Source organism: Fistularia commersonii, chromosome 4 (assembly GCF_037954325.1).
Source record: "Fistularia commersonii isolate RoL2024-O1a breed Wild chromosome 4, RoL_Fcom_v1.0, whole genome shotgun sequence".
Lineage (NCBI taxonomy): Eukaryota > Metazoa > Chordata > Actinopteri > Syngnathiformes > Fistulariidae > Fistularia > Fistularia commersonii.
Genome location: NC_141287.1, coordinates 18,077,938 through 18,103,881, shown reverse-complemented (window position 1 = coordinate 18,103,881; position 25,944 = coordinate 18,077,938). Strand labels below are relative to the sequence as shown.

The 25,944-nt window shown below is 42.2% G+C and overlaps 4 protein-coding genes across 5 annotated transcripts; 2 read left to right on the top strand and 2 right to left on the bottom strand.

Annotated features, from left to right (window-relative positions):
* The first annotated feature begins 2,109 nt into the window (after nt 1-2,109).
* On the top strand, nt 2,110-4,677 carry sp9 (sp9 transcription factor). The gene is made up of 2 exons (XM_086145722.1): nt 2,110-2,248; nt 2,641-4,677. The coding sequence occupies exons 1-2, from the start codon at nt 2,228-2,230 to the stop codon at nt 3,937-3,939; spliced, it is 1,320 nt and encodes a 439-aa protein (XP_086001848.1). The 5' UTR covers nt 2,110-2,227; the 3' UTR covers nt 3,940-4,677.
* Nucleotides 4,678-5,038: 361 nt separating this feature from the next.
* Nucleotides 5,039-11,872, bottom strand: cirsr (corepressor of RBPJ and splicing regulator). Of its 2 annotated transcripts, XM_086145719.1 has the most exons (10): nt 11,711-11,872; nt 10,269-10,363; nt 10,055-10,128; nt 9,914-9,927; nt 9,749-9,801; nt 9,600-9,648; nt 8,858-8,978; nt 8,077-8,183; nt 7,726-7,811; nt 5,040-7,325 (listed from the first exon to the last, which is right to left on the bottom strand). In XM_086145719.1, exons 1-10 carry the CDS (start codon nt 11,780-11,782, stop codon nt 6,605-6,607), a joined length of 1,392 nt encoding a protein of 463 aa, XP_086001845.1. In that variant the 5' UTR covers nt 11,783-11,872; the 3' UTR covers nt 5,040-6,604. The 2 variants fall into 2 exon arrangements, with proteins under 2 accessions (XP_086001847.1, XP_086001845.1); XM_086145721.1 differs by lacking the exon at nt 9,914-9,927 and having other exon boundaries at nt 5,039-7,325; nt 11,711-11,760.
* Nucleotides 11,873-12,125: 253 nt separating this feature from the next.
* Nucleotides 12,126-15,997, top strand: scrn3 (secernin 3). The gene is made up of 8 exons (XM_086145712.1): nt 12,126-12,297; nt 12,399-12,568; nt 12,693-12,874; nt 12,960-13,159; nt 14,607-14,819; nt 14,911-15,073; nt 15,154-15,337; nt 15,436-15,997. Exons 2-8 carry the CDS (start codon nt 12,413-12,415, stop codon nt 15,595-15,597), a joined length of 1,260 nt encoding a protein of 419 aa, XP_086001838.1. The 5' UTR covers nt 12,126-12,297; nt 12,399-12,412; the 3' UTR covers nt 15,598-15,997.
* A 39-nt stretch (nt 15,998-16,036) lies between these two features.
* Nucleotides 16,037-25,523, bottom strand: gpr155a (G protein-coupled receptor 155a). Its single transcript, XM_086145711.1, has 15 exons — nt 24,697-25,523; nt 23,417-23,816; nt 22,984-23,152; nt 22,743-22,898; nt 22,050-22,133; nt 21,822-21,942; nt 21,617-21,701; nt 20,744-20,834; nt 20,442-20,649; nt 19,620-19,715; nt 19,294-19,421; nt 18,957-19,052; nt 18,809-18,873; nt 18,574-18,711; nt 16,037-18,166 (listed from the first exon to the last, which is right to left on the bottom strand). Exons 1-15 carry the CDS (start codon nt 25,115-25,117, stop codon nt 17,971-17,973), a joined length of 2,454 nt encoding a protein of 817 aa, XP_086001837.1. The 5' UTR covers nt 25,118-25,523; the 3' UTR covers nt 16,037-17,970.
* Nucleotides 25,524-25,944: the final 421 nt, after the last annotated feature.

Genomic DNA, 25,944 nt, shown 5'->3' with positions numbered 1-25,944 from the left:
AGGTACATTGATCAATCTAATCGCTTGTAATAGGCTCCTAATTGCCAGAGAGAAGTGCTCACAAATGGAGTCCAGAATTACAGATTCTGCACAAAATCTCACTTGAATAACGTGACAGGTTCACGGTCTCCACCCCTTTGTCCCCCAAGTAAACATCCTTAGAAAATACTCCGCTTTTTTATCATTCCGTGCACATATCTACCTAATGTTCTCACGATTAAGTGTTTTAATGTAATGCATCTATAATAGGAGATGCATTTCTGTCGTGATCTCTATTTCTATAGAAGCATATTCACGGTTACGCTGCTTCTTTTTGGATCCTGAACGCAACACTACCAACAAAGTGTATTATAATCATACTTCGGCCAGTAACATGCAGTTTTATTGCGACTAATATATATATATATATATATATATATATATATATATATGTATGTATATATACATACATAAATTGGCAGCATTAAATGTAACATTTATTGTCCTCTAAAAAAAAGAAGATAGAAAATAACGAGTTAATTTAATCTCTCAGGCAACACAATGTTGTTTATGTAGAAAAGACATTTAATACTGTTAACAGCTTTTTGCCAAATTGTCATGATTGAAAAAAAGAGAGAGAAGGGATTCAATTTTCTTAGCAGCGCTCAGGAGCCATTTAGATGAGACTGATTTTTATTCACTAGTCCAAAGGTGGAGTTTTTTTTTTTTTTTAGAAAAAAAGAAAGAAAGAATATTTGGACAAATTGCGCTCGTGTTGACTGGCAGCATTCACGGGGTATAATGGCGCATTATTCGCCTGATTTAAATACTGTAATGTACATCCCCTCACTCGGGCCTTTTCACAGGAAAATTGCTTTAAAAAAAAAAAAAACTTTCAAAAAAGGCGTGGGGGGGGGGGGGGTCACATCAGCGCGTCGCCGCCATTCACCCGTGTTTTGACGCGCCGTCCGGGGAATCAAACAGGTGACGGTACGCAGGGTTAAAGTGACCGAGACGCGCACTTCCTTTTGAATTCGATCATCGCGGAATCCACTGGCACCCACGATACTTTCTGCCCACTCCCGATTTTTTTTAAATAAATAGATAGATAGATAGATAGATAGATAGATAGATAGATAGATAGATAGATAGATAGATAGATAGATAGATAGATAGATAGATAGATAGATAGATAGATAGATAGATAGATAGATAGATAGAGGCGAGCTGTCATTTCTAATCGACCCCCCTCCTCACCTGCGCTCCCATACAAGTAGCAGGAAAGCGCGTACACGAGTTCCACGCACGATATTTTTCTTTTCTTTCTTTTTTTTCTTTTTTTTTTAATCCAATCCAACGGAACAGTTACGCGTCGTGATTTGTTTTCCTTCTCATCGGTCGCATCTTGACGCGTTCACGGGCCCTAACCTTATGCGGAGAAGGGAACAAAAATAAAGAAATAAAAATGAGGAAAATATGGTTAGAGGGTGGATGGATGGAGGGATGGAGGGATGGAGGGATCGGCGGCGGCGTGTCCTTCCGTCCAACGCCGGTGATGAAGCCGTCAGCGGACGCGTCTTATTGTTCAGGACGCGCTCGGCGGTTCCTCAATGGCGCGTTGCGCATGAGGTGAATACTGAGGACCGGGAACGGAGCGGCGCGTCTGCGCCATCCAACAAGTCTTCATACAGAAGAGGAGGAGGAGGAGGATGTGGAGGAGGAGAAGGGTTGGGGATGTGTGCTGGGGGAGCCGGGGGGGCTCGGAAGGGGGTGAAGAAAAAGAAGAAGCTTACCTCTCCGGGGAGGGGGAACCGGTGAAATCTGCTGCGAAGTGCGACTTTGAGTCTTGGAGATCGGATACATAAAAATAACCGTATGTGTTTAAAAAAAATCGTGTTTCCTATGACATCGTGAGCAGAGGCTGCTTAACAGATGATTGACCGTGATTTTTTTTCTTTTTTTTTTTTTTTTTTTTTTTTTTTTGTTAGGTGTGTGTATGTGTGTCCGCCCGCGGTAGGCTCCATCCTTATTGGCTGATCCCAGGCCCCCGGTCAGGAACGCGGCGTCCTGATTGGCTGCGCCTCCTCGCCAGCTGTACTTCAAGCAACACGCTCTCTACAACTAGGGTAGTGTTTGGGAGCCACGAGTCGAGAGAGGAAAGCGTGTGACCCGCGTGGAAACACGGACCCTCCGTGCGCCTTGGAGCCGCGTCTGCGCCAGCCTCCACCGGACGGGACAGAGCCTGGATATGGCTACCTCCATACTCGGGGTGAGTCCGGCGCTTCCCCTCCCTCCCTCCATCCGTGCGTAAAAAAGTTACCAACTTTGACCTAATAACAAATAAAACTTGCCTTGGAAATTTCGACAAATGTAGGCAACTTTTATAAATACATTTTTTTTGGTTTGTATATTTTTTTTCTTTGGGTGGGGGGTCTATTTTATTGATCAGCTCTTGCCTTAAGCTTCATTTGTGAGTGTTGTCCCCTGAACGCAGCATATCAAAAAGTGAATTTGAATTTGTGATATACAACTCTTGTGCAGCGATTACACTTGTGTGTTTGTTTTAACTTTTGTTGTGATTATTTTTCTTCTCGCCCCCCCCACCCCCACCCCACCCCCACCTCCCACCCCTCCCCTTCCCCTTCCCCTCCCTCCATCCAGGAAGAGCCGCGCTTTGGAACAACACCTCTAGCGATGCTGGCCGCGACTTGCAACAAAATCGGCAATACCAGTCCCCTGACAACTTTACCCGACTCCAGCGCCTTCTCCAAGGGTGGATTTCATCCGTGGAAGAGATCCTCGTCCAGCTGCAACTTGGGATCCAGCTTGCCCGGGTTCACGGTCGCCACGAGCCGCGCGTCCGGCGGACTGACGCCCACCAGCGGCGCCGGTAACAGCGCCTTCTGCCTGGCCTCCACCTCCCCGACCTCCGCGGCGTTCTCCACCGAGTACGGCGGCTTGTTCTCCAACGGCGCCGGCGTCGCGTCCCAGGAGTCCGGACAGTCGGCGTTCATCTCCAAGGTGCACACGTCGGCGGAGACGCTGTACCCGCGGGTGGGGATGGCGCACCCGTACGAGTCGTGGTACAAGTCCGGCTTCCACTCGACCATCTCCGGCGAGGTGGCCAACGGGGCCTCCTCGTGGTGGGACGTGCACACCAACCCGGGCTCCTGGCTGGACGTGCAGAACCCCGCCGGCGGCCTGCAGGGCTCCCTGCACTCCGGCACGCCGCAGGCCATCCACTCCCAGCTGAGCGGCTACAACCCGGACTTCTCCTCGTTGACGCACTCCGCGTTCAGCTCCACGGGGATCAGCCCCACGGCGTCGCACCTCCTCTCCACCAGCCAGCACCTGCTCGCCCAGGACGGATTCAAAACCGTCCTGCCCGCGTACACGGACGCTTCCGCGGCCAACGCCATGATTTCCGGCGGCGGCTCAGGAATAAGTAGCTCCTCCAGGTCGTCCAGGCGGTACTCCGGGAGGGCGACGTGTGACTGTCCGAACTGCCAGGAGGCCGAGCGGCTGGGGCCCGCCGGGGCCAGCCTGCGGAGGAAGGGACTCCACAGCTGCCACATCCCGGGCTGCGGCAAGGTGTACGGCAAGACGTCGCACCTCAAGGCGCACTTGCGGTGGCACACCGGCGAGCGGCCTTTCGTGTGCAACTGGCTTTTCTGCGGCAAACGGTTCACCCGATCCGACGAGCTGCAGAGACACTTGCGCACTCACACCGGCGAGAAGCGCTTCGCATGTCCGGTGTGCAACAAGCGCTTCATGCGCAGTGACCATTTGAGCAAGCACATCAAAACGCACACGGCCGGCGGGGGGGGAAAGAAGGGCAGCGACAGCGACACCGACACCAGCAACCTGGAGACCCCGCGGTCCGAGTCCCCGGACCTTATACTGGAAGGGGTCAATCCTAGGATCGCCGTTAAGGACCCTTCTCCTCACGACGAGCCCTGATGGGGCCCCTCCGGGAACCCCCTCCACTCGCCTCCTATCCCTAAATCCAAAACAAACAAACAAAAAAAATAAATACATTTAACAAAATGGCAGTTAAAAAAAATAAATAAGGACTGCGCGGCAGCACACAAAAAAAGAAACGGGTCTTTTCTGACGGACAGAAATGGAGAGAATATTTCAAGAAGTCTAAAGAAAAAAAAAACTATATAACTCCCCCCAACCCCCCTCTTTCCGCGGACCTCACCAGTATTTAATTCTGAAAATCCGTCTAGAGAGAAAAAACAAATAAAAAAAAAAAAATCAAAACAAAAACCACGCGGACCGTTGGGTCCGTGGAAAAAAAATTCTCCGGGACAGCACGGGGAAACTGGAAAGGAAAAAAATATATGACCTGTTGAACTCGGACGATGTGAGTGAGCGACAGCTTGTAAAAAAACAAAACAAAACAAAAAAAAAAATAATGCAGAAACAACTCTGTGTTTCCTTTTCATGTAAACTGTTAAAAAGACTCTGCTCGTTTTATTCGTGTTGGTGTCCTGGACATCAGGGAGTTTACTTTCGACGCACTTTGTGGATGTACACAGCTTTTCAACCCGCTCCTCCTCCTCTTTCTCTCCCCCCTTTTTATTTTATTATTTTAATTTCTTTGCTAAAATATCTATATATAAATGTTTTACCTGTATAAAGTCACACGTATAAGGCTTTCATTTTAAAGTAATTAAAAAACATCTCTAAAAAGCTGTGATTGTGTGATGTAGATTTTTATATTGTAATCACATGTTTTTATCTGTGGAAAAAAAATCAGGGTGGAATTTTGGGGGGTTAAATTTAAACTGTGCTGTTATCTTATTTTTTTAACTTTTATTGTTTATGACAGCCTACCTTGACTTTCACCCCCCCCCCCCCTTTGCCTAAGTGGAATAAATCAATGTTTAATGCCCCGGAAAAGACATTTCATGCCCAAATGCAAATCTTGTTAAATGGTATTAATTATGACTTGGAGCACATGGCGGCCCCTTGTGTCTTGTATTCGCGATTAGGGATTCGTGTCTTATCAAATATCTAATTAATCTCCGAGACATCTTTTTGTTCACTTTGGCTTTATCTGAATGAAGGGGGGGGGAGGGCAAGAGTTTGATGACAAAGCCCCCCCTTCTTCCTCTTCCACACCTCCATCCCCCCCTTTCCATCCCACCCCTCCGACCACCACCACCCGGAATATTTATTCTAATTGTCCTATTTAACCGCTTGTCATTTGCATACCAATCCGTGGGCCGAGGGGTGTGGATGCGCTCCGGTTCTGCCAGGAGTCACCCTTTGGATGGAGGGGGGGGGGGGGGGGGGGGGGCGGGGAGTAGTTTTGTTAAAAATGATAATAATAATTAGAAACAATGTTTTTTTTTTAATTTACTTATTTTTTTAAGAGTGGGTATGGGGTGCAGGGAGAACCGCAAAGGCGTGAAATTTGAATATTCCCCTGACGGGAAAAGGGCTCTGTGTTCGTCCGCCGGTGCGTCCGAATTGCCTTTGAAAAGAAAGACAGGAGGGGAAATAAAAAAAAAACCAAAACGGTTAAATAATGTGAATAATATCGGTGTTCGAACATCAGCCCCTCCACCCCCACCTGTTCAATAAGAGGGGAAATTATTTTCATGTGTCAAACGGCGGTTTGACAGATGGAACCCGTTTTAAATTGAAATGAAAAATATATATTTAAATTAAGGGTGGTGGCGGGGGGGGCTGAATAACGGATGGGAATTTCGGCGCATAAAAATAACTTTAAAAGCTTCATTATAAATGTCTTGTTTTACAGCGCCGTTTTCAAGATAAAAAAGTATCTTCCTGGAAAAGGCCTGCAATAAATACCAGGAATAGAAAATACCGCAGGATCCTCCGGTTCTTTTTTAACCCTCTGAGTGTTTGTCATGTGTCGGAGTGAAGATGCGGCTGCTGCTGCGTCACGTCTGCGATTGAAATGTTTTTAAATGATGGATATTTGACAGGAAGCTGGAAAAAAACAAAAAATATATTGGTGGGCAAACGCGGACCTGTTGTGAACGCACCGCTTCGTGGAGATGTCAGAAGCGCACTATATTTGTATATTTGTACATATATATATATATATATGTATAGATCTTGAGTGAAGCGTTGTTACGGTTTTTTGACGAGAAAAACGGAAATCATCTTCTAAACATGAAAATATATTTGAAAAATTTATATTGTGAATAAACGCAGTTAATTGTACACAGAAATTACGATATATATTTTAATTGTTTAAGAATAAACAGCCGACCGAGCTGTACATCATTTTCAATCAAGACAAAAAAAAAAAAAAAAAAATTCAAATAAACAAAATAACGTCAGAGAGGAACAAGGATAGACGGTTATAAGCCACGGTTATTTCCAGCCACCGAATGACCGGGAAAATGAGTGCAAACATTTTCCCCATCAACGGATCACGGCTGCAAAAATTGCCTCCGCTGCTGATCAATTAAACAGAATCGGTTCACCGTGGGATGCGTGAAACGGCGGCTTCCCATCTTCTGTCCACTGCTTCCCTCTGCTGGAGCATACAGCACACTTACCCACGGTTTTATTTTAATAAGAGGGGAAAGGAATATTTGTGAGAAAGATAGGGGATTTTTTTTTCCCCCTTTTACACCGTTCACTGTTTGCCTCTTGCCCTGTCGTGGCTTCTCTCTCTTCCCCGGCTCCGGCTCCTTCTTCCGCCCTCCCTTTCATCCCTCTTTTCCCTGCTTCTACTCCTCCCATCCGCTGTTCTGCCTCTCCTTCCATCTGTACCGCCTGCGTTCCCCTGGCTATCTCCGCTGTGATGCCCGCCTTTGCCCCTGTCCTCCCTGCGTCTCTCGCGGCTCCCGTCCAAAGTGGACCCGGAGCTTCTCTGCTTCTCCCGGCTCCGGCTGCGGTGCCGGCCCCTGTCATGACCTCCCCCAGGCCCGCTCTTTGCCTCGGGGCTCCGCTGCCGGCTCCGGCTCCGGCTCCGGCTCCTGCTCCTTCCCCTCTCCGTCCTCGCCCGTCTATAATCGGCCGAGTCCCCTTTAGGCCACTCCCGTGCAGCGTGGGGACTCGGCGACCCGCTCCGATGAGAGGAGGCCTTCCTCTGACTCTTGACTCGCCTCTCGCTCTCTGAGCTGTTATCCCGCCGAGTATCTCTTTTTTTCTTCGTCTTCTTCTTATTCTTGCTTTGGCTCTTGAGCTTCCGGTGGCTGTCCGAGTCCGAGTCGGAGTCCGAGTCGCTGCCGCTGGAGGTTTCGCTGGAGCTGCTGCTGCTTTCCTGCTTTTTCTTGTGCTTCTTTTTGCGCTTATTCTTCTGCTTCTTGCTCTTTTTTTTCTTGGCCTTCTGCTTTTCCAGGCGATCAAGTTTCCTTCAAACACAGGAATGAAAACGAGGACGACAACAAAAAAAAAGGCATTCGGTTCAATTTAGTAAGTAAGTAACAAGTAAAAGTCCAAGACCGAGATATTAAATGCTTTGACTTTAAAGGGAAATAGCATTTTTCAATGACGGGGGATCACTTAACACAAATTTATGATAATTATTTTTCCCCATCGCTCTTTAAAAAACCTTCTGGTTAATAAAATAAAGGCAGAGAAAATTTGGTGATATCTAACTCACCAACTCCATCAAATTATATTCTCCTTAAATTTACTTTAGAACCAATTGTATTGAGGATTAAAAGAGGCGAAAAAAGAGTGCAGTGGGTCATACTTTTTTCAATCAAGGTAATTTCCATAAATTTAAAAGGTAAATTCTCCCGCTCTTACCTGAGAAGTTTCTGTTTTTGCTTGGTGGTCAGTGATTTCAGAAACTCCACCTCAGGATCTTCCTCTTCTTCACTCGCGACATATTCCTATTGAAGAGCGCAGTGCTTATTTTTATTTTATTGAATTCAGGTGAAATGCTTAAGAGTTGCTCGACGTGCTCCGAGACCGATGTCAGTAAATCTATACCTGATTATGGTTTTGAGAAAAAAAAAACAACATGAAATTACCACACAGTTTGTCCTCTCAAGGGTAAAATAATAATGTGTGTGTGTATATATTTGTATGTGATCCTATGTGAGGGGAAAAAAACAAAACAAACAAACAAAAAACGAGTGTGTGACAGACAATTACCTGCGCTGGATCGCAAACAGTAGCATTCCTATCAAGGACACACTTTTTCAGGGCAAACCCACTGTTTCGCATCTCCGCCATTAACTCAGAGGGGTGCATTGACGGACCTGTTAGCACAAATCACAGCATCAGAGTCCCATTGATGTCAGACCTAAACCAACCACTGTCTCCACAGTGGGAATTTCAGGGGCGGCTTTGTTAACAGAATGGGACATCAAATCAACTCACTCTGTATCCGGCTGAGCAAATCATACAATATCATTCTCTGCCAAAGCAGCAGTTAAGGGAATCAGGATACTCAATAATTACTCCCCACCCCCCCACCCCACCCCCCGGCACAGGAGGAGCACCATCAGCATCATGCACTGGCTGGACTGTCGCATAAACGTCATTACTTTACTACTCAACTCGCTGATTGCAGAAATCAGGATCAGTTCATGTCGGGGCGCGCCACCTGACGGGGAATATCTAGCAGGTGTAGCTGCGGCAACATCTGTCTGGCAAATGCCCAGCCTCTGGCTGCAGACGGCAGGGGCAAGTTTATTTTGGATACTACTTTTCTTACAGCACCGTCACGTTTGAATGTAAGCAACTTATTTGATTTTGTTTGATTCATGAAAAAAAGAACAGACATTTTGACCATTAACCCTTTTCCGGACCGTCGAAATACAACCTGAAATGCAAGTGATTTTTTGTCACGCTGCGCGAATCAAAGCGGGGTGGCCGTTAAAAGAGGAAGGTAATTGTCACATTAAAAACAACGGCGAACACAAAGATCTACCTGCTGCTTCGTCTGAAGCCACAGAGCTGGCATTGATGCCCGACAACCCGAAGAGAGGACACTCTCGGTCCGTGTTCACGTGGCCCCATTTGTGACATTTGATGCATCTCACATTGCGAACCTGGGAATTGGGAGAAGCGCATTTAAAAAAAATACTCAATAAAGTTTTAACAAATTACAGCATATGCCATGTTCATATATTAAATACAGTTTTGACAAATCGTTATTATTTATGGTCAAAATACATGTTGTGTAATTTCAATTTTACATATTGACAAGCTTTGGTTTGACCTGTGTATAATTTAAAAGCATTTCAATATATACATGCACAATAAGTATCAAGTATTGACCTATTTTTTATGTTATTATATAATAGATATCACACAACTTTTTAAATTAAATCAATTTCTGGTACTTGGAAACATATCTTGTCTGAAACATGTCTTTGTCATTTCTTGTGTGTGGATATAGACAGTGACATTAACATTTTCAATATTAACACCATACAATTCCTTGAGACAATGGTATGTTGGAATGAAAATAAACATACAACAGTTCATGTACTTATGACACTTCTTCCATTTTAGGCCATTGTAATTAACATTAACAGAAAACTGGCGGGCTGGAAAAAAATCTAGGTCACAAGAAAAAGCTTAAAACATGAGTTTGATTAGGTTACTCATTCTTGAGCCTGCCAAGCTCCACTGTGGGAAAAAATTCAGGGGAACATGAAACCACCCACCTGGATTCCGAATGGTTGATCCCTGATATTCATGTCATCCTTTGCATACCTTCATGAACATATTGGGAAGAGTTGGGGAATGAGAACTCTGGGTTATCACAGACAAAATGTCCACAACATTTTTAGGTTTCTAAAAACTGGCTTATTACTTCTCTCTGGGAGCCCCCTTTTGCCACTCGAACTTGTATTCATCTTCTCCCTCCTGTTAAGCAGAAAACATCAATGTTTAGCTTCAGGCGGGGAAGATTTCTGCTGAAAAGTGACTTAAAATGCTTTTGGCAAACTGGGAACAGCTAATAATTTACTCCACAAACCTCCTTCTTTTCCTCTTCAGATGAGAGTTAATGGAAGAAAACAAACAAACAAAGAAAAAGAATTAAATGTGAAACACAACTTCTCTACAATCATGGCTAAAACCGAGGACGTCATTTAGTTTGGCTCAAGTGAATATTTACCTTTGGAAGCTCCAGGAGGAGCCTCATACATGAAATTGAGGCCATTTTTCACACGATCATCTCCCATCAACAACCTGGGAGGAAAGAAAACAACATGAGCTTTACAATGCCGGGAAAATGTCAAGGCAGCAGTGAGCATGTCATTATCAATCAACCACAACTACCTTTGTTCCAGATCAATCTGACTTTCAGAGAAGAGCTTGTCATGAGCTACCTGTTATTGTACGTGTCCTGCTCTTTAAGGTAGGCCTGCATGAGATCTTCTTGCTTCCTCTTCTCGAACGTCAGTTTCTGCTCTGCTATCCATACCTGCAGTGTAAAAAGAAAAGTTAAAACGCATCCATCAACTATTTAGCTCATTGAAACATTTTTTGACAGTTTACACTCAAAAATTGAATTTAAAGGAAGTTATACGTCTGATGTACCACAGACCTGATCAAATGAAAGTTGTTGGGTAACTTATCCTGGCCATCTACAAATTGCTCACACAGTTTATAACTTTGGATTTTCATCTTTGGTTTGTTTATCATGATAGCAATAATGGCAGAAAAATACAGTGGGCTTTTTTCTTTTTCATTGTTGGTCAAGCAAAAGAAAAAATTGGCCTGTTTTCGAGACCAAATATGGGAAATGGATCAGAAAAGAAAATGTCTGTGGGTGAGTGAAAACAACAATACATTGTGGATACAGACATCTAATCAAAACCATGAGTGGGTGGTAAATGCAAAGACAAATAACACAAAACTAAGGAAAACATCTCTGCATTTCACAACTTTTGACACAAACAACTTAATCATCACACTGGGAAGAATATGGAAGTATTTTTGAGACAATGTACTATATTGTGGTGGATCTTGTTGACATTGGTATTGACATTGCAGCTTGTTTTGTTCTAGCAAGTTCTCTTTCCCTATCATTACAATGACTTATCAAGCTGTCAGTTAACCTGTTGCAGGAAGTCAACAGATGCTTCAAGACAGAATTATTATGTGTAAAGGATGTGCTTGCATTAACTTATTAGGGAAAATGAAAATATGGCCATTCTTTTGGCAGATTTTCAAACCACTTTGTCACTACTGTGTTTACTTTCATTGATTCTTTAAATTCTTTATTTTTTGTGTCTGTACGGTGTCTTCGAGTGTCTAGTCGGGCTGTTTAAATAAAATGCATTGTTAACATTAATAAAAGCCATGATTTTTCAATTTATTACCGTTTGATTACAGACACGGCTTGCAAGTGGTAAGTAGTTATATGATGATTGCAAAGCAATTTCACAAAAAGACATTTTATAAAATCTAAAAATGATCAGAATATAGAACGGCTAACCATTAGGGACTTAGCAAGAATGTAAGCCACATGAAGCGAAAGCTAATGTTTTAATTGCGTTTGAGCTACAGGAAGTTATGCGCTAAATGAATCAGTGTTTAGCGCAGAAGGCACGTTATTTCTACTAGGTGACTTAAATAAACAATGGAGCTTATTAGCGTATAGGTTTTGTTTGATTTGCGTCAATCGCAGTCGTAATGTGTGCAATAAATGTAAGAAAATAAACTGTGATAGCTAGCAGCAAACTGCAAGATATGCTAACAAACGTATTACGTCGCCACCGAAGCTCGTCAGCCAACAGGATAACCGCCGTCATCTCACAGAACTCACCTTTTTGATATTAGACTTTGACGCAGGGTGGAAATCCTTTTTGCACATAAAATTTGCGAATGACTTCCCCATGTTGACGAATATTAAACGGCAGTTAGGTTTAAGCTTACAACCGCTAGCCTAGCCTCCTCCGCATGTAAACAAAGTCGTACGTCTGAAGCTAGTTATGTATTGGCACTGGTGGGATGCCGTTAACCAACAGAAATGTCGTAAACTGAGTAGCGTCACAAATCCCCTTCACCAAACAATAACAATAATACCCTCGTATTAAAGAGGTGCACTGGTTGAAAAGTGGACTAGCTATCGCAATAAACCAATTGTAAAAAAAAGAAAAGCATCCCAATGATTTCGCAAAATACCTGCCCGCTTGACTACGAATACAGAACTGACTTCAGGAACAGAAATCTCGCAGAATTGAAACTGAGAGTATTAGCTCTCGAGGAGAGGCTAACTTTGACAGGGGGAGACAGTTGTATTATGTTTTAGTAATTTTAATCTTATATAGGGCCTTTAACTGACTAGTTCTGCTACCTTAAACAGTTTGCGGTTTGATCACCCCTGAAATTCAACACTGAAGTTTGTTCAAGGTGACTGTCAAGACTTAGATTTGACGCGTTCATTGAAACTGGTATGTGTTGCACCTTTTGGACTTGATCAACCCAATTCAGCAATATCTTGCTTTCTGCAGGCTTGTGAGTCACAATGCTCCCCTGTTCCTGTGACACTTTCGTTGCCCTGCCGCCTTCTACCACGGGACAACGAGTCATCTTTGGGAAGAACTCTGACAGGCCTTGCGATGAAGTCCAGGAGGTGGTGTATTTCCCTGCCAGAGACTTTGGTCCAGGGGAGAAGGTCGAAGTAAGTGACAGACTCAGCATGGTAATCTCTGTACACCGATCTCCCATCGTGTAACTGCACCTGTCACCTTGTGATCGGACGATTATTAACAGCTCTGACCCTTCTGGTCTGTTCCTCTGAAAAGTGCACGTACATAGAGATCGAGCAGGTCGCCCACACCCATGCAGTGGTCCTGAGCAGACCGGCCTGGCTGTGGGGGGCAGAAATGGGAGCCAACGAGCATCAAGTGTGCATCGGAAACGAAGCGGTGTGGGGAAGAGAGAGCGCTGATGACCAGGAGGCCCTCCTCGGGATGGATCTTGTCAGGTAAGCCCCGCCATCCCCAGCTGGTCGGTTTGTACTCACACATTGTTTCTGACAGACTGAAGGGTATTTTGACTTTGTTTTCCAGGCTGGCACTGGAGAGGGCAGATACAGCTGAGAAATCTGTCCACGTCATCGTCGAGCTGCTAGAGAAATACGGCCAGGGGGGACAGTGCATGGAAGATCAGTGTACCTTCACGTACCACAACAGCTTCCTCATCTCAGATAGAAAAGAGGCCTGGGTGCTGGAAACTTCAGGGAAGTACTGGGCTGCAGAGAGGGTGCAAGGTAATCTATTGAAAATGGCAATGGCGGTGACATTTGAGGTTCATAAAGAGACAGCAGGCTTCTCACACCAGTCAGTAGTTTTCTAAAGTAGAAAGGGTACCGTAGTATCCGGACTACAAGCTGCTACTTTTTTCACACGTATTGAACACTGTGGCTTAAACAACAATACCACTAATTTATTTATTTTTATTTGAGGCCAATGAGTTTCATACCGCTAAAACATTTAGCCTCGTCACATCGGACCAATGAAATTGCTGTGAAATTCGGAGGCTGTTCAATTCCGACACTGAAGATGACTAATGGTTTTAGTGCACAGGAGGATAGAGATCTGCTAGAGTAGGGCAAAGCTGGGGATAGAAAATAGATGGATGGATAGACTTTTCCTTGGTTTATTTATTATTAATATTTTTCATCAGCTATGTTACAGGCACTGTTCAGAGTAAAGCATTTCCAGTATGTATCTGTGGATGTTACCGGTATTTAATTAAGTTTGAAAAAATGTTTCTCATGTTACAACGTGGACACTTGCGGCTTATAGAAAAGTGCGGCCTGTATATGTGCATGTATAATCATTTGTTTATTTTTGTAGTAGAGGCTTATATTAGGGTGCATGCAATAGCCCGAAAATACATTATACAATACATTTGCTTAATATATTAGGTACGTATTGATAAAACTACCATTCTAAGAGTCAACAGTATTGCACTAAATCATCTATAATATTCAATCAATAGGGGCTGCATCCTCATACTTGTCTCTCATGTTTATAGGAATCATAGTTTTCCTAAACCGGTCAGTTTAATATCATTTTATGGCCTCTGAAACCAACAGCATATTTTTACAAAAAATATATACAAATATTGCATTCTGAATGAAGTGACTAGTTATTAATGTTCTCATGTAATATATGGTTTTAGATTAAATAGAGGTATCCGTGCTTGTCTTGAGAGTAAGTTTCAGTTCTTTTTAAATCAGACATGCATCTTATGTTTTGACCATCAGAGGGCGCTATAGTCTTACTTTTTGAAAAGGAACGAGCCCTGCAAAATAGTCTAGAATTTCTTCTCAAGAATATTATAATATTCATAATTGGTGCCTGCAAATCTATAAAATCAAGATCTGAAAGTCTCAAATGTCAAATAAACCTGTTAACATGATTTTAATATTGTGTGTACTGCTTTCTTTTCTCAGTTTCCTGCCCTTTACAGCACCTCGCCTACATTTTGTTTATGAAGATATAAATTCAGTGAATTTAAACAGCCTCAGTAGATGCAGTTAAGATACATTAATGCCAGACAGGCTTATATTTATATTGAGATCCAGGTCAACTATAATTTCAGTCTACATAATTTATCTCTCACAGATTGCTGTTAAATACCATGCATCAAGTATCATTGTAACACATTTTACTTCCTTTGACTAATCTGAATGCTCTCCTGTTCCCCAGGTGGACATCGCAACATCTCCAATGAGTACAGTATAACCACCAATATAGATAAAGAGCACCCTGGCCTGCGGGAGTATGCAAAAAGTAAAGGCTGGTGGGACGGGAAGGCTCCGTTCAACTTTGCCGCAACCTACTCTTTTAAGACAACAGCCAGGATAGAGGCCTCGGACACGCGTTACTGTCAGGGGAAGAAGTTGTTAGAAGAGAACAATGGTTAGATCATGTGCTCTCTACTGTGGAATATTAGTTTCACAAGATCAGTATTTGCCGCTGCTTATACTTGTCCTGGTTTTATCTACAACAGGTCACATCACTTTGGATACAATGTTGACCATCCTAAGGGACAAAGACAGTGGGATCAATATGGAGGGCATGTTCATGACAACTGGGAGCATGGTATCTGTGATACCCCAGGATCCTACTCTGCCTGGGGTTCATTATTTCACAGCAACCCCAGACCCTGAGAGGTGAATGGCTTTATCTTGCCCTTGCATCTCCTCTCATTTTGACATCGGAACCCAAGAATAAAATTCTATCTTTTCAACAGGTCGATCTTCAAACCCTTCATCTTCGTGCAGAACATTGGGGGACAACTAAAGGAGACAACCTCTCCCAGTTACGGTTCGGATGACCCCGTGAAGAAAAAGCCACGATTCCAGAGCAAGCCTGATCGCAAACACCCGCTGTTCACCAAGCATCAGGTGGTGGCTGCCATCATCGAAACGCACAAGGTTTGATAGATTCATTTATGCCCTCACCATACTACACCTCAATCTGTCATTTATCACCATGTGAGGAAGTCTCTTACAAGTTGTTTTATTCTCTACAGGAGAGGGGAGAGGAGATCCTGCAAAGAATGAGGCAGATGGAGGCAGAAAAAATAGCAGGGATGGAGGGATATCTTTTGGCTGGTATTGAGAAACCAGATTTTTTGATAAATCTGTTCTCAGGCTGTGTTCAGGAGGAGATGGAACTGTACAGCCAATGCTGAGCATGCTTGACATTTTTCTGTCAGGACATTAAAGTAATCGTATAAGGCTTCCGATGACACAGACGTATTCTTTTTTTTTTCCCTTACGGCTGCTCCCTTCAGGGTTCGCTATAACAAATCATCAGCCTCCATCTAAATCTGTCCTCTGCATCCGCTTCTCTCACACCAGCCAACTTTGTGTCCTCTTTCACTCCATCCATAAATCTCCCCTCTGGTCTTCCTCTAGTTCTCCTGCCTGGCAGTTCCACTGTCAGCATCCTTCTTCCAATGTATTCTCTATCTCTTCTCTGTACATGTCCAAGTAATCTGATCTAGCATGTGCTGTCCTGTGATGGACACTTTGAAATTTTCTGTTGTGTAAAATGTTCACATGCCAATTAAAGCATTACTGACCATAAACACAGAGCTGACTGCAATTGATGGACAAAGGAGTTGAATATTTGGTTATAAAATTTATTTAAAAACATATCAATAAATATGCAACATTTGATAAAAGCCCGTGTGCAATGAGTTATTGCTTGTCACAATAGTTTGTGAATCACAGTATTTTCCACGCCCAGTTTCTAAACACAATTCAGTTCATATGAAACATCTAAGCATCAACAAAGCCAAACAAGTTAGTACATTACATGGTACCTGAGAAAAAAAGAATGCAGCAGCATGTATTTTTTCCATCTTGTAATGTTTCCATATGCCCATTCAGTTTTTAGTCTGCCTAGATGGCAACGAAATATAAAACGGCATTGGGAGACAGTATTCTGTGTCCAACGATTTTATCAGTGCATGGAAATCAAAGCAACAGTAATTCTGTTTCAGTTACACGACTGGTCAACTAAATGATAAAAACGAATCGAAGAAGTATTCCTATTTAACTTCACAATTCCCTGATTCATAAACATCTGGTGGTAGAGTGCAAACACATCCAGGCAGAGGGTTATCTTTTTTTCAGATCAAGTAAATATTAAAAGTTCAACAGCAAGTATTTATCAGCCAAAGAAACAAAGAAAAACGGATCTGACATTATTTTTTCTCACATGAGAGCAGCTAAAAAGAGAATCAATTTTCTCTGACATGTTAAAGTCAACAAAAGACTTCACTGCTTCTTTAAACCAATTCAAAACCACGAACTCACATGCTGACCTTCAGAGCTTGAAGCCACTAAATGATGTGCTTCGGTCACAAAACTGTGATGTTCCCTTGCCCTGCAGAACAATGTGGAGTGTGAGAGTATCATTGATGTGACCGCTGCATACATAATGCTGCTGAGAAACTAGTTCAAGTAGTATGTTTAACCCAAAATCAAACACATCGTAAAGGTCAGAGCTTTTCTTCCAGTTACCCAACCCAAAGATATGTTCTGTAGCTGATTTTTATTAATATCTCATGCTAATTTGAGATTTCATTTTAGTTTTCAAAATGTTGACTTGATGAGATTAAACTCTATTTAAGCTAATCATGAATAGCAGAAAACATTACAGTGATATATGTAGGCTGAGGGCCACATGTAAAATGAATAAAGTTTTGCATACACAAAACCTGAAAAGGCAAATACATTCTTTTTGTCACATTTATAAAGTTCTATCAATGTGCCATTTTATGCAATTCAAACTTTGTGCACTTTTTCCACTCACGCAAGTCGCACATCAACTCCATCAAACTCACAGGAAGCTCCAGATGCCCTAATCTAGGTGATCTAGGTGTCCATTAACACACCATGCGAAAAAAGATGCAAATTAAAGAGGCAAAGCAAAAATGGAAACTATCTGTTAGATGCTTAACAGAAGAGATATTTTGTTGGCAGCTCAGCCACAGTGCAAACCAGAAAAATAAATACGCAGGGTGAAAAAATCCGACTGAAGCAATAATTCAAGATCGTGTTGAGTTCAAGACCTCTCACACAGTATTAAAAACAATGAATGACTTCCTGACAAAAAGCCCGTCAGAGACCTTAAAGGCATTCAAAACTCATTATGGCACAGACTGCAGAGACCACAATGCCTATATCCACGTGCTGCTTAAAATAAGTAAATGATGCAAAATCATTCACTCACTGGAATTTGGCTGGGAAGTAGATTTAAAATAGTTTTCATACCAATGCTGTATCAATTCTCCTTTTTCATGTCTTGTCTAATTTTGTTGATTTTCCCTCAGGAATTTCATTTTATTTCCTACCCTGCCGACTGTTGCAGGACTGCACGGTCAAATGTCTGAATTAAAATAGAAATAAATGCTGATCTATGAAATTGTCTGTGCTCGCTTAAGTCATCTGGCCCCTCTTTTTGTCGATCGAGAATGCAACCCATTTTCCCCTATATCAAGACTGAAATGCAGCATGACAAAAAACTAAAGCTCATATAGTTGGACCTTTGACCCTCACGTCATGAAGCGGTAATAAAGCTGATTGTCCTGGAAGTCATATTTCTGCTTGATGTGCTGGAGTACTCCCCCGTGCTGTAGCCGTGTCCCATAGAGTGCTGCCTCACCACGATCCTGAGCCAAGCCCACCTGTTGTAGCCAATCCACAAGTTCACAACCCAAAAAACAGTCCACCACTGTGTTACTCCCACACCTGAAAGTCAAAGGTATAATTAGCCCACGATTATACTGTTTTTTTTTCCTTTGAGGGAAATTATAGCGAGCAGCACAAAAGCAGGCAGAGATAGAATTCAAGACAAGTAAAGACCTGCATATACTCCGCAAGAAGCCACAACTTTTTTCTTTCTCCCAGGACTGTGTGGGCGAGGGCTATTTGGACTTCCTAGTATTTCTGCAGATGACTTTCTTGCAAAATATGAAATGTCACGGCCAGGGCTAAACTTGTTTTTGTTTCTCAGTTCTTCCGGAGTATATACAGGCCTTAGGAGTTACACTGAATTTCATGAGAATCACAGAATGTGAATGTTAGGTAACAGGTTGACAGATGGTGTGTTTTGGCTGACCTTGGGGAAGACCTGTGGTAATAGTACATGTCCTCACCTTCTCTTTTTGACTATGTCATGAAAACACTGGTCTTTGTGGTATCTGGTAAACTGAGTGCAGGTCATCCTTATCTCTTCAGGCATATCAGACAGTGATTGTTCATCTTGCTTCTTTTGCAACCACAGTTGGCGTAACCTAAACAATATTAAGAAGGCAATCAAAATGAAATAAACTAATTTGTGAATGTCAAAATACAACAATTTTTGCAATTTTTTTGACAAATGTTTTTTACCTCTTCTTAAATGGTAGTATAATCAAGTGCTCATCCAGTCCAAACAGAGCAAATGAAAGGAAACCCTGGCAACAGAAAAAAAAGGTTTCATCACATAGATGCTGAAATGTTACATGGCTGCAGTCCTTGCACTACCTCAAACACACACCTGTCCATAGTTGGCCACAGCACAGAAGAACTGCAGCTCTAAGTAAAGCCGACCAGGATTTTTGTTTGAGAGCAACCATATGCAATTGGACAAGTTCTGGGAAAAAAAACAGCACATCATATGCTTTTTCAGTCAACATACAAGAATTGTTGTTTTTTTCACTATTTAATCATATGTTGTGCAACAACAAGACTTGACTGTTAAATGATACCAATATTTACAAGTCAGTTCTAACTCAACAATGAAGTTTAAGTGTTATTTTTCTAATTTATATTCTAAATACAAGGCCAACGGCTGACATCATGTAATAAAAGGGAAAAGGGAAAATTCAACGTACAGCAAGCAAGCTGATGGTGAGGAGCAGACAGAAGAGCACATGACGTGCTATTTGTTTATCAGCTTGTATGTGCTCCTCCTCTTGAACAAGCAGGCACTCCATTGACTCGCAGATATTCTCACATTGATCTGAGGAGGGGGAGGAGAGCAGCTTTGAAGAATTTGAAAACTATGAGGTATTCTTGGCAGTATAGCATTCTTCAAACAGAGGAATATGATGTTGAGATACAGTGAATGTGACAATGTGCTGATGTCATTAGTTTGTAGCTTTAAACATTAAACATCCTTGCTGCACAGAAAGGTATACATGCAGAATGAGTCAAATACCAGCAAGTGTGCTTGTTCTGTCATCTTGGGATGCGCCGATAATCATATCTGGCATGGTTTGCATGGCTGCACAGTCACATTCACATGTGGGAATATCTAATAGCAAAGTGAGAAAATGATTATCCTTCCGTGTCATTGCACAGACAAGTTCATCCCTATCTAAACTGGCACCCTCAGCAAACAATACTACATTTTTAAATGCTCAAGAAATTATATATAATACAATTCACTTCATTGATAGTTGATTTAACCGGCTAGCCTTAAAAAATTACGATTTCGTTTTAGCTCTTCCACCACGGACTATTTTCTGTCCATTTCAAATGGATTTTAAGAAGTCAGCAACATGTGACATGTCCTCTTTCTAGCCAGGAGGGTGGTTCATTATTACGGGATGAAAGTTTGTTCAGTTCTTTTTCTTGCTTGTTTTAGACAAGACTTAATACGACTGATTGGAATCGCTCCCAAACATAATACAATCCAACAGGTTTTTCTGACTCCCTTGTTTTTGCTGTTGCATGGACTGCAGGGATGCATTCTCTCAGTAATGTCAATCTTTGGGCCATGCCCTGTTACTTTAGATAACATGCTGTTTTGTGCTCATTCATTATTTATTATGGGTTGTACAATTCATCTACTACTAAATTTGGTCTACAAACTCTTATCTTTCTTAGAATGCATCACTATTTCTTATGTTAACCATTGCAACCATTGCATGCGGCTTCTAAAAAACTGGGGTTATGGGACATGCAACTTAGTATCTAGTCTGCCTATTAAGATTACATTTTAAACTTTAATTCACAAAGTCATAAGAAAAAAAAGGACCTCTGTTAGGACTTCCTAAGGGGGTGGTTGACTCAAATACAGACTGGGTTTCTGGTTCAGAATCGTTCATAAGATAGTCGTCGGTGCCAAACGGTGGGCTTGTGTCTTGGATTTGGTCCTTCTTTGTCCATGTTTGTCTACTGAGACACACAAAAGATCCCCCTCCAAGTAGCATACTAAGGGCAAGTACCACTGTAGTGCAGATTATCTGCCAAAGAAAAAAAATACATGCTATATAAGCTTTCATGTATTTCCACAAAAATTTGAGAGGAACCAAAAATGAAAAGGAGTTATTTTTTCACCTGTGTTCTATTGAAAAACAATGACGAGTCAGTGGTGCCAGGCATTGTTCCCCCAGAGAGAAGCAGCACAGCAGTTGCAACAACTGGAATCCTGTAGACACCAAGAGAACAAATTAAATCATTTTGACAGTTAAACCACCCAAAAAGCAAACTGGTTTTCAGGAATGAAAAAAAATCCTGTGATGGCACTGTAACACATAGCAGGGCGTCCTACTTCTAGGTAGTACTCAAATCTGACAAGATAATATATAAAACCACTGCAAACAGAGGTGAGACAAGATACACACAAATACTATCTCTTAATAAATCTAGATTCCTAGATTGGCTGTGCTTTGAGTTGAGAAATATGGCATTAAGAGTTTTCCTTTGGTGCATTTTTTTTTTTTTTAGTTTCTGTTAGGACTGACTCAAAGGTGTTCTATAACAATGTTCCGCAATGCCTCTCTGTCATTAGCGGAAGAGGGATGTTGCAAAGAACAAACCGGCTCCGGTAGACTATGCTCTATCTCGTGTTGCTAAAATTGTTTGCAATGTTTGGAATGACAGAGACGAGTAATGCATGAAACCCCAGGGGGTATTCAACACAGTGACTTTTTGATGCACAACATTCAATTTATATATTGGCATAGTGCTTCATCCCAATGCTAACATTAATATGATACTTGATTTGAAATTTTTTACTGAGGCTACCACTGGACCCACTGAACTCGGAGGTTTTGGGAAAGCTCTGTTTATGTATTAAAACTGTAAAAAGAGAATGTCCTACACATGACTTGTGCTTTAAGAGCTGCTCTGCCTTTATCGCTGCCAACTACTGGACAAAACAGTGAGACTTTCATTTCTCTTTTTGTTTTCTTCTTTGAAGTGACTCACCCCCAGCCTGCAATTACAAACATGCCTGGCTGAACTTTCTCATCCTCAAACCTTTTCAAGAGCAAAAGCGAGAGAACTATAAACCCTAAAAAACAAAACAAATTAAACAACAGAAAGTTAGAGATCCAGCTTTATACAAAGATATATTAAAATATGCATATATGTCAATCACAGTAATGTTATCAATTGTCTACATATTACACACCTGGCCAAATGAAAGTGCTGAAGAGAGACGTAAATAGTACAACAAGAATCAAGATCTGTCCAATAAGGTTGCCATCCTTCCCCACGGAGATCCAGAGAATCGTGCTTATGCACGTCAGAAACTAAAGACAGAATGCCCACAAAAATGTGTCAGGTTGCATACACCATCCTGTGTTACTTCAATTCATGAATCATATTATTTTTTCAAGGCATACATTAATGTCCTCACCTGTGCAAAGCAAAGGTTGACTGTAAACAAGTGAGGTGGCCTCTTAAATTTCTTACTTAAAAACATGACCACAATTGTCCACACCTGGAAGAGAAAAATCTCTCTTTGAATTATCTCACGCAGGCATTTGAATTCAGACATAGCTTAGTATTTTCACTTCAAAATAAGAAAGGTTAACTCAGGAAGACGATAAAAAGATGGGGCAAAACAATCAAAGACATGGCAATGTAATGTCGAATTGGTTAAACACAAACACAATCTACAAATGGCATCACTATCAAGAACCGGTAGGCTCAGGTTCAGGCTTGTACAATATGCGGAAAATAGAATAAATCTGAAAATTGGTGTCCCTACATGTACTCATAATGACTGAATCCTAAGTCTACAAACCAGTTTTTCTCTCACTTTTACTTATACCCCCGAGTAAAACTGGAAATCTGTTAGGTCAAATTTAATCCAGTAAAAAAAAAAAATCAGTGACGAAAGTTAATGTTTACATGTCTCAAACTGCTTTCAGTAATTTACTAAAAATTAGATAACAAATGCTTGATGGAGTAAGGTTTCCTTCCTTAAGGTTCCCTAACACATGAAGCAGATGTTAGGATCACAGAAAAGTGAAAGACATTTTTCAAAGTTTTGCCAATATGTGATGGATGTATGGAAGTCACATGGTGGTGTATTATTTCAACTCACCAGTGCCACCATGCTCACTATACTGATGTTAAAGCTGACAGTCTGCAGTGATTTCATCAGAAGTTGAGGGTCCATCCAGCGCATTGTAAGAAGCCAGGCGGAGGCATACATTATTGGGGCCGACAAAAAACTACTGATCACCATCCCAGAGGTAACCTGACAAAAGGGCAACTCTTGTGTCATAAAGAAAACTCAAGGAGCCAAACTTGACATATCAAAAACAGATGATGTGAAAACTCACCACTTGTAACTCTGCATTATAATACGTAGCATAGATTGCCACACTTGGTGCAGTGGGAAATACTCCGTATAGAAAGGCATAATTGGAGAGGCTTGAGCGGTTCAAAGCGCTGCCATTGCTATTGTCCAGCAGATCCACCATGTCTTTACATATCAGGGGCATTAGCAATCTGCATGTTCATTCAAAAGACAGCAGTCAGTTAATGCTGCACTGTGTAACGCTTTGCTGGTAAAATATTAATTTGACACACTCCTAAGATGTTTCTGATATGTCAGCCATTTGTAAGTGGGTTTGCTGTCTGAGAAAGAGTCATCAACTACAGATGCATTACAACATGGTGGAGACAATTTACTCAGATTGGAGCCGCTGAAATTCAAAAGTTAGTTTCTTCATAAGATAATCTTGTGCAGTAAAGAAAGAGCTTTTTACTTACAATTTTGCTGTCAACAGTACTATCAGCGTTATCATGGTGGACTTGGTTAATTTTGTCAACTGACCCACCATGGACAGACCCAAGTAGAACAGAGCTGCTCCTCCGAAAGAGTTGGCCAAGCCGTCCACAAATTTTTCCAAGAAGGCCGGTATTGTCTGGTTCAGGACAAAGTGGGCAATGATGCCAATGGCAACCATAAATACTATGGGGTTCTTCAAGACCTTTAAGATTACTTCTCCCACAATCAGAATTTTGCTTTGGCGGTGGTTTTCCTGGTTCTTCCATATTTGCAGTTCACAAAAGGCAAAGCCAATGGGATTTAGAAGCATTAGGGAAACAGGTGCAACCAGGTAGATGTACTGGAGGTACTCTGGGTGTGTGCTCTTGTACAGGGCTTCCACTGTGAAGGGAATGAATTACAGGTGAATTAAAGCAAGTTCCAGCTGAAAGGAATCCAACTCTGCTACACTAACAAAACTTAAGACAAAATCCAACAAGATCTTACAAACAAAACTTCCCATGGATTTAAGACCAGAGGTCAGTGTATGCCAAAAATACTACATCATGCAGATTTAGATAAATTGTTTGGTTTAAAAATGTTATGAGTTTTATCCAGTTTTATCAACACTGTGTACTTTAGGGTAAGGTCCAAAATTTCTTTAGATGAGTTGCAAGAAGCTAACTTTCACAAGGGAGCACAGCAGGGTCTTGGAGAATAATCACTTTTCTTAGAGGTTGGAATGCAGGGTTCACTGAATTCCAGCTTTAAAACAACACAACTAGCTAGTAAAGTAAAAAAAATCCTCTTTTCATGCTTAAGCACATGTAGCAATTAAAATTTTGTTGGTTAATTAAGTAGTAAAACTGGACTATGGGATATAGAAAAGAAAACCTACGTTGAACGTTGTACCTCAACGACACCTTTATAATGCCAGATATTTAAGTAGTAAGGCAAACACTGCAGAAAGAAGGGACTTTAAATTTAGTTTAATATCAGCAAGATTGGGCTGTAACAAATGCATTTTAAAATGTGCACTATTATTGTTACCAAAGCGTTTTGTCTTCTCACCCAGAGACGAATAAATGACCCTTGCTTTTGTGAAGCTGACATTTCGAATTCAGCGCTTATAAAGCGAAGCAAAAACATCTACGTCTACTGCAAAAATACACGACAGTGTATCAACAAGATAATACTAGCAAATAACATAATGAGATATCGAACTGCCTGCAGACTGTGAGGAAGTCAGAAACGTTGGTGGAGCCGAAGATCTCAAACTTACCAATGGGGTAGCCCAAAGCAAAGTCATTACTTTGGGTTGCAAATATTGAAAATAGCCCAGCTTTACTGAATCGACTCTCGGGGGTGGCCACGATTAGCGTAAGGACGCAGACGAGGAAGAAGACCGAGACTTTGGCGATGAGGATGCTCCAGAGGAAGGGCCAGATGACATTGCCGAAATCGAGCAGCACCATGTTCTTGAACAGCAGCGCCGGCAGGGCAAACTTGGACACGAAGTTGCCCAGCCCGCCGGCCTGGGTCGGCGTGATGATGCTCGCCCTCCCGGCGACGTACCCGCAGAGTATGATACCGAAGCACTCCAGCAGAGCCGGGAAGAGCTTGTCAATGGACATGTTGGCTAGGTGCTCGGGGGAATCCGTGTCTCCCTCTCCGTATGAAAAGTTGTAGCTCGTCGACTGCATCGTTGCATCCAGCAGGGTCACTGACGCATTTTCAGACCGGTCACTTCCCGATAAACCCGAATGGAGTTAGCAGCTGCAGCCGTGAACATGCTGATGTCAAGCGCTTTCCATGGGGCGTGTGTGTCGGGCTTCACTGGGCAGCCCAGACCACGCTAACGTATACAACAAACACACACCTGACGGCACCCTAAGTTGTTATGAGCGTGTCTTGACCAAGGTGAAAGAAGGTGTTATTTAAATCAAGTTAAAGAAGTGTTCCTCAGCTCTCAGTCGACACCCCGCACCTCCGCGTGAGTCAAAGTGCTAGCGGGAGAAGCTTAAAGCTACCAGTTAGCCGTTGTAGCCCCCGGGTGTCGTCGGATGATAAACTACCTTGGGACAAACTCGACGGCGCTCCGTTTCACCTATGTTTCCAAATGTGTCACGTAACAAGGTCACTTTATTTTTTTTTTCTTATCTACTCTTTATCACTCAACTGCAACTTTCGTAACGTAAAAGTTGTCAACATTGACAACGCCAATCACAGTGAAAAGGAGCATTGGGAGGGGCGGGGCTTAGATATGTCCCCGCCCCTCCCACGGCCAGCGGGTCACTCAAGTTGTTCCATGAATATAATAACAGGCCTTTTTCCCGTGAATAGGGCGATCCGTGCCAGATTGATTTATTTTTGATTTCACACCTATTCTTGAGTCAAACGTGCACAGTCATAAGACGCCAATCAGAAGACTAAGTTAACGTCCTTCCCCTGTAGTGAGTGGGCGTAATGACTTGCACGGTGGATTAAACATTTTCTCTGCAAGGAGGCAAATTAAATAGGAAAAATATAC